The 8,801-nt window shown below is 35.0% G+C and overlaps 2 protein-coding genes across 3 annotated transcripts; one reads left to right on the forward strand and one right to left on the reverse strand.

Annotated features, from left to right (window-relative positions):
* Window positions 1-332: 332 nt before the first annotated feature.
* On the reverse strand, window positions 333-824 carry LOC127094238 (uncharacterized). The gene has a single exon (XM_051033098.1). The coding sequence runs from the start codon at window positions 822-824 to the stop codon at window positions 333-335; it is 492 nt and encodes a 163-aa protein (XP_050889055.1).
* A 5,135-nt stretch (window positions 825-5,959) lies between these two features.
* On the forward strand, window positions 5,960-8,504 carry LOC127098655 (mitochondrial import inner membrane translocase subunit TIM14-2). 2 transcript variants are annotated; one of them, XM_051037305.1, is made up of 3 exons: window positions 5,960-6,118; window positions 6,621-6,793; window positions 8,072-8,504. In XM_051037305.1, the coding sequence occupies exons 1-3, from the start codon at window positions 6,116-6,118 to the stop codon at window positions 8,226-8,228; spliced, it is 333 nt and encodes a 110-aa protein (XP_050893262.1). In that variant the 5' UTR covers window positions 5,960-6,115; the 3' UTR covers window positions 8,229-8,504. The 2 variants fall into 2 exon arrangements, with proteins under 2 accessions (XP_050893262.1, XP_050893263.1); XM_051037306.1 differs by lacking the exon at window positions 5,960-6,118 and adding an exon at window positions 6,181-6,546.
* The last annotated feature ends 297 nt before the right edge of the window (window positions 8,505-8,801 follow it).

Below are 8,801 nucleotides of genomic sequence, written 5' to 3' on the forward strand. Positions count from 1 at the left end.
TATTCAATTGGTGATAATCAATACACGACCGCATATTGTCGTCCTTCTTCTTTACTAATAACACTGGAGCTCCCCATGGTGAGACACTAGGTCGAATGAAATGCTTGGTTAATAACTCTTCCAATTGATTCTTCAACTCTCTCTCAACTCGAGTGGCGCCATGCGATACGGAGAAACAGAGATTGGAGTCGTCCCAGGTATCAGATCAATAGAGAATTTCACTTGCCTTTCGGGAGGAAGAGAGGTGACATCCTCAGGGAAAACTTCCAGAAATTCACAAACGACAGGAATTTGTGTAACACTCAAATTATCGCTAGATTCCTGGGTGAGAACTAAGAGAACTGACTTTTCCTTCTCAACCAATAATTAACCATACCAACCGTACCTTCCAAGATAGTAATCAATACATCCTTTGGAGTAGCTTCACTAGATGGAATGATAATCAACTTCTCTTCACATCCAATAAACACTAAATTGGCGAAAAGCCAATGCATCCCCAAAACCACATCAACCTTCTTAAGTGGTAAACAAATAAGATCAATCTGGAAAATTCTACCATTCACCGAGAGCGAACAATTTTCACAAATCAACAGTGTCTCAACCACATCATCCATGGCGGTAGTAACCACCATAGGAGGAGACAAGGGAATTGCTTGCAAGCCAAGACGCTTCATGCACTGAATTGATACAAAAGAGTGTGTCGCCCCACAATCAAACAACACAAAACAAGGATGATTATTGACGAGACACATACCAACAATTAAGGCATTGTTAGCCTTCTTTGCGCCCAACATATAAACCTGACTGATACTCTTTCCCTGCATCTGGACCTTATTTTATGGACACTCTTTAACCATGTGACTTTCTCCTTGACACTTAAAACACCTAATTCCACTTCCAGCACATCTTCCAAAATGAGACTTCCTACATACTTGACATTTCGGAGGATGGTTAGGTTTTACAGGTTGCACCTGCCTTCTTTTGAAAGGTCGAGGTCTAGGCCTAAACTGATGACTTGGTCCTCCCTGGTTCATCTGGCCAACTCCATACTGATTAATCTCTTCTTGAACCTTTTTCAAATTATTCTCAGTCACACTACATTGTCTTTGCACCCCCACACAGGCAGGGAACGCTCTTTCTATGTTGGGTGTCCCCCCATAAGCTTCCACAAAATTTAATCCACCATGAAACTCAGGAGGATTCATGCGAAAGAAACACCAGAAATTACCACCCGCAACTTCTTGTGGAGTCACTTGAGGTTGTTGACCACCATACAACTATTGCATCCTCTGCTGCATGAATTGGTTCTGTGATTGATGCATCGGTTGCACAAACTGAGGCCATTGAAAACCCTCACTACCACTCGGTGGTTCCGAATCTGAATTCTGAGTTCTGGGTCTACCAAGACCTCTGCGTCTGCCAACCATGATCCCTAATGTCATACAAATAGGACTAAGTTGATCAGGCTCAATAGTATGAGTATAACACCAAGGACAATGATGACAACTCACATATGAGGCAGAAATAAATGCTTATAATATTTCATGGCTAGGTCGTGGATACGACCTGCTCTGATACCAACTGTAACACCCATATATAATATATGTCTAGAATACATATTATACATAGTGTAAAACTGGTACTGAAATACATAAACTCCTAGCAGCACAGTGTACATATACATACATGCCCAAAAGAAACATAACATGGGCACAAAATGTACACTAAAGTGCCCAAAATAATAACTAAGAGCTAGATCATTAAACAATGATCCCAAAAATATCTACACAGCAGAAAAGTCATCCAGTCATCAGGTAAGCAAGACATCACTCTATCTTGTCCTTACCCTTCACCTGCTCAGAACCACCTGAAAAATAATCAACAACATGGAGCGAGATAATAATCTCAGTGGGTTCCCTATCTTATGGGTCCACTCGGCTCTACAGGGTTTTCTAATCAATAATCAACTCAAGTTAACAAGGGAACAAAGACTTAAGTGATGGTGAAACTAACTCACAATGTATGGCAATATGCACCTGAGTTCTCACAACTCAACCACGATCATTATTCAGATCACGAAACATCAATTCCCGAATGGACTTACGTCTAAGCTAGGTCTGGTTCATGCATGCTCGTATGATTCGACTTTTGCGGTGGATATTGGGTCCTATATGAGGCTTAATCCCCAGTTCAAGCGACTGTCACCCGTATGAGCCTCTAACCCACTTAGGGTGTCTTTCACCGTATGGGCCTCTAACCCACTTAGGTGTCCACCATTCCCTCACGTCCGCCGTGGTTAGGGCTCAAACCCAATTGAGGCTCGAATCATTGATCTCACATCCCAATGCTTACTCATCTAATCATACCAAATAGATATGTGCATCATCAAAGAAAACACACATTCTGAATACATGATCAGTTCCACAAATCATCGGTTCCACAATTCATAACAAGATCCATCGATCTCAAGTGACTTCATTCACCACAATACACAAGCAATAATATGACATGTTCCATACAATGCGTCTCATTCTCAGTCATGACAACAATTCGTCCACGACCTCCACATAAGCGACGTACGAATGAATACCGTCATCCAATGTTATCTAAGTTATAAATCTCACTCATGACCTAATACCAATCCTAGGTTAACTTACTATATTCATCATGTGATTTTCACCATTAGCATGTATTCAACATAAGCATAGCATCACAAATGATTAATGGTTGGAAGAATGCATTTAGAAACACTTAAGAGATGGATTTTGAAGTTTTTAACATAAGTCAATCGATTGGTTAGGGAGACCCAATCGATTGGTCCCTCTCACATTTTTGTTTTTCAAAGTTTGTTGAGGATCAATCGATTGATCCTGAGTGTCAATCGATTGGCTCACTAAAATTTTCCACTGTTCATAAACAGAAAGTTTGTGCAATCAATTGTAATACATTGTCAATAGATTGGTCCTGTAAAAATCAAATTTTATGCAAAACAAAAGGGTTGTGCAATCGATTGGTTGCAGGGACCAATCGATTGGTCCACACACATTTTCACATTTTCACTTCACAGAACACCACTTTTCCTCTGTCAATCCATTTCCAACAAACACCCACTCCTTCTTCCAACACACCCATCTCACTACATGCTCATACACACATGTATAACAAGAATTCCAAGTTCATAACCACAAGGATTTCAAGGTCATAAACACATCCAATCATTTAACCACAACCACAACAAATCATGTAATCACAACAATCATAAGAACACATCAAAACACATGTTCATGGAAATAAACAAGAGCAAGAGAAATACTCATCATATAGCATGGATTTTCATGATTTATCTATGATTCTACAACCCTAATCTTCTAGAAATCTAGGGTTCTAACTAGGACCCACCTCAAGAAATTGAAGAGGAGAAGTTGTTGAAGATGAGATGAGGATGAAGATGATGGTGTTGGTTCCAAGTTTTTTTTCTCTTCTTCTTCTCCACTAGCCTTATTTTCTCTCCTTCTCTTGAGCTTCTTCTTTCTTTCTATTCTTTCTGATGCATAGAGAAACAAATGGCTCATGGTAGGTAAGATGAGGTAGCAACATGTGGTGGTCAGTGAGTCAAAGGTCATAAGCAAGTGGCCATAAGTATTGTGTGGGTAGAAACAAATATCTCAAGTGGTACCAACCTTAATATTCGTTCAACCAGAGCTATTGACCCATTATTAGTGTTACCAAAATGTCCAAATTAATAAAAGGTCAGTCCCAATTAATATTAATTAAGTCAACCTGAACTCACTATTTATTCTATTTATCCCAATTGACAATTTTTAGAGCACATAGAAACTTAATTGATCTCAATTAATAGGAATTTGGGTATTTAAGAAAATGCGGGATATTACACTCTTATTGATATGCTTAAAATATCATTAACAATAAACAAAACACATCATTTAATTACAATTATAAAAAAAAAATCGTTATAAAGGTCTCTATACTCGAATTCATACTTGTTCTCCCACCGAAATGAATAAGTAGTTTTAGTCTTAATCCATTTCTGAATCATGAGATGAGCTTAACACGTTATGAACTTATATTATACATATAATTCATTTTAATTATATTGTTCAACAAGTTTATTTTAACACAATGTAATTATACTGGACATTACATTGTTTTTTAGTGAAAAAAAAGAAAGAAATTTTTTTTAATAGAAAAAGCAAAATAAGATCAAAATTATTTATATTTGAAATAGGGAGATTAATCTTATATATCAAATAAAATAAAAGATTGAAATCGTAATTAAATTTTATTAATAATTATATTTAAAATGATTTTAGCTTTTTTTGGTATTTAATTTTTTCAACATGATTATCTAAATCTTGAATTCAATTAAAATATATAGTGACAAATTTATTTATTTTATCAATGAGTATAGCAGGAAGTAGAACCCGGTGAAAATATGATTAGCATGCCAAGTAACTCCCCAATATGGAAAGTGTTATATAAGGTGTGGTAAAAAATTTAGGAAACTATTTTAAGGAAGTTTAAAATGGATAAGGGTTAATTTTTTATTTAGATAGTTGGATTCCGACAAAAAAACCTCTCTTCTCTATGTTGGCCCGTCATAATACAGTTATAAATATCACTCCCACGATTAAAGACATGGTTAATGTTTAATGAAAGTGGAATTAAGAGTTGAAAATTATAAATATATTTCTTCCCCTTTCAGGTGTGGAAATACATATGGACTGAAATATCATTTGAAAAGAGAAAGATCTCATCAGATCCAAACCTTCACATGACTTATGATTCATTAGAGACTCTTGACAAACTCTTTGCGTTATAAGTGTAACCCAACAATATCTATGGATTAAAGAAGAGAACTTAATTCATGTCTTTAAGATTAGAACACATGTATGGATTAGACTTGTCCCTTACAATAAAATGACTCCCTTTTACTCTTTGTCTTGCAGGGATTGCATAGTTTACCATCTTAAAGGAAATATTACGGGTTCATACAAAGACCAATGTAGGTCAATATTTATGATCTCATGTAGGTATTTATGAAAGTGGAGGAACAAATCTCTCTTTGAAGAAGGCTTTCACCGATCTGACAACCTGATTGGACCAATCATACACATTGTAAAGGAAATCGTGATAATTGTGCGAAAAGGAAAATGTTATGTTACTAGAGCCAGAGATCAGGCATATCTTATAGGATTGACCAGAGGACAATTGGATCAAGCTCAATTGTAACGGTGTTGTAAGAAGTTTACTTCCAAAAACAGGATGCATAAACTTGTTCAAGGACTCTGTCGGAAGTTGGATAAGAGGATATGCACAAAAAATTGGTCTGTGTGACGCTCTTATTGCATGGATGTGAGCGATGTTACATGGGATTGAGATAGCGTGACATGAAAGAATTAAAAAAAAATTGGTCGAAAGTGACTCTAAAGTTTTAATAGATATGGTTAACTAGGAGACTGGGACGAGCAAAACCTCTCAAATTTGGTTTGTAGAATTAAAGGATGACCGAAAGGAATTGACACATCAAATTCAACTATATTTGACAGAAAGAAAATCATTATGCAGATTAGATAGGCAATTATGATTTTATATTGAATAAGAATGAGCTTCTGATTCTTCTGAATACTATATCGAATGAATTGAATATCATTTTAACTAATGATAAAAATAAAATCTTAATCTTTAAACATGTTAGAATAATTTTGATTTTTTAAATCTTTAGACCGTTAACTTTTATAAAAAAAAACTCACATAATTAAAAATACTAAATATTGAATTTTTCTAATAAATTTTTGATAATCTCAGAGTAATAGTATAAACATTTTAAAAACATATATATTTATATGGGATAATTCAATTGTCTATGCTTATAAAATTAGTATATAATTTAAATTAAAAATAAATAAAATAAAAAGTAACCGATAAAATAGTTAGAAAAGAAAAATATATTGCATTGGCGGTGAGGAAAGTACTAGAGAAATCAGACGTATCGTGCAAGTTTTCAATTCATTCTTAACCACCCTATTTCCTCAAATCCAACTTTATTTCAATTTTCTCAGAAACCTCTATTCGAATCCAACGTTTTTTAACCATTATGGTAAAACCCTTCTCCCTCACTCAATCTTCCGATTGAATTTCAATTTTTCAATTCAAATTACCTGAATTTTCTCCTTTCCCCATAATTTAATTTCCTGCTATAAGATTGTGCTAGTTACATAACTTGTTTTATTGTGTTTAGATTATTTTCACTTTACAACTTTTGATTCAGCCTTCGTTGTTTGTAGTTGGGGTTGGGGTTTTACATTGGTGTTCAAATCAAAATCTGCATTTGGCACCCTCGTTGTTATCATATGCATAATTTGGATTTTAGAAGGGGTTTTTTGGTTCAAATCAGAATCATAATTTGGCACCTTTTTATGCTATTATTTTAGGTTAAACTGGTTGAACCTATTGAACTATGATTCAAAAGGTTTTACTGATTCGATCTCCGAGTTTGTAAAACATTGATTGAACCATTGAAGCGTGGTCTGTTGTGTTTGAAAGTTTGTTGATTTTCAAATGTTTTTTTTGTGTGGAACTGAAGTTGAAATTTTGAACAGGAAACACCATTTATGACAGGGGTGGTTGTGGCTGCTGCAGCTTATGCAGGTAGATATGGTATCCAGGCTTGGCAGGCATTCAAGGCTAGACCAGCTGGGATGCGTAAATTTTATGAAGGCGGTTTCCATGCTGCCATGAATAGGAGGGAAGCAGCTCTCATCCTTGGTGTTAGGTATTCGCATTTTCGTTTGTTCTGATTGGATGAATTCATCGCGGTTATAACTTACTAGGAAAGAATCCTGAAAATACTAATTTTTGTTTAATAGGGTTTGGTATTTATTAATTTTTGTCACCTTTGCAATTTCTTTTGGACATGGATTCGATAAATTAATTTGTGATTTCTCATGATTTGAAAGAATTTGACTTTTCTTTAGTGGTTTTCCGCTATCTCCAATTGAAAACATTGGTACAATCACATTCACAGCTATTTTAGAATGTCAAATACTAGCAATGCATGGAGCTTGCAAGCACGTGTGTCTGATATTGTCTATCTGATTTATGATTTGAACCCTTTGGATCCATTCAGATTGCTGGCAAATCATGGAAGTAAATAAGAATGGAACCATTATGTTGCTATTCCGCCCCCTTTTTGTTTGCTTGAAATGTGAACCGTGTAATTGGACTTTGAAGTTACTTTGTTTCTGTTGTAACTTGTGAATTGATACTTGCAATTTATTAATAAGATTTATGTTGTCAATAGCATGCTATAGCAGAATAGCCTAGCAGTGTAGGGTTTGGCGCGACATTTTTTGCCCGCGAGCTTCCGTCAGCAATAGCGGTTGCAGCGGCTGCTATTTGCGGTGAAATTGTGCTCCCAAACCGTTATCACATCCGCTATTATGATTTCGGAGATAAATTCATCAAATTCTTTTTTTAAGCCGCTTTTTTTCTGAGTATCAATTTCAATCTGAACCCTTTTTAAGAGTAATATTCTCTTATGTTTTTTATTTTTCTGTTTCTGAATATTTATGTTTATTTCCTAGACTGGTTTTTGTCTTTGCAATAGCGGTTATTCCTATCCAGTTATCTGCTATACAGCTATAATATTTTAGGCTGTCGGTGCTACTCAATACTATATGAGATTAACCGACATAGACCAGGACCTATCCTGAATCCTGATCCGATTCTTAGTGCAATTGAAAGATGGGCAAAATTCAGGAATATGAGCTGAATTTTGAACAAATAGATGACAATTTCATTCACTTTTCAAATAGATTCTGAACAAATAAATGACAATTTCATTAACTTCATTCAGATTTCAGAGTGCTAATTAGTCCTACCTTAAATGGCCTTATGAGCTGAAGTGTGTTATAATGTCTACATTTTCCCTCTTATATTTTTCAATGGATTGGTTACCATCGAATTTTGTTTCTAGTCGTTGACAAAGTATTTGCCATAAACTTTTTCATGTTTTTTGCGCTGATTTGATTTTGAATCGTCGCTATGGCAGGACGACCACTCCAACTGATAAGATTAAAGAAGCACATAGGAGAGTGATGGTTGCAAATCATCCAGATGCTGGTGGTAGCCATTACCTTGCTTCTAAGATCAATGAAGCAAAAGACATGATGCTTGGAAAGACCAAAGGTAGTGGAAGTGCATTCTGATTTAGTATAACCTTTCTGCACATCGATTCTATGCTTCAGAATCAGTTTTGTTCGCGTTAAAAGTGAAACCAAACACACAATATCTTCAAAGGAAATCATACTACACCCTATTTTATTTGAAATTTTCGACTGCCTATTCTTGCCTTTTGAGGGGGTTCTTCTGCTTCCTCTCTTGTTTAAGTTTATGCAGCTTTACCATGATTATTGGATTTGCCATGTATAGTGACTTTGAATGTAATTGATTCTAATATATCAACTACAAAATTCATATCTGAATTATTTGTAGTATCTAGTATGAAGGTTATATGCTAGAACGGTCTACCATTTGCACGCAAACTTCTGACTTACATATAAATTAATAATCCTTTTGTTTCAAAATAACAAGTATATGCTTAAATTTTGTTGATGCGTGGTTTCAAAAGTGAGATAGCAGATATCAGGTTTTTTTTTTTAAATTGACTATTTTTTAATTGAAAATAAGAAAAATTTATATAGATAACACAATCAACATATACATCTCCGGTATTAATAAAATCTATTTATAGTTCGTCACTCAAAATGACCTAATGTATC

Source organism: Lathyrus oleraceus, chromosome 6, assembly GCF_024323335.1.
Source record: "Lathyrus oleraceus cultivar Zhongwan6 chromosome 6, CAAS_Psat_ZW6_1.0, whole genome shotgun sequence".
NCBI classification, from domain to species: domain Eukaryota; kingdom Viridiplantae; phylum Streptophyta; class Magnoliopsida; order Fabales; family Fabaceae; genus Lathyrus; species Lathyrus oleraceus.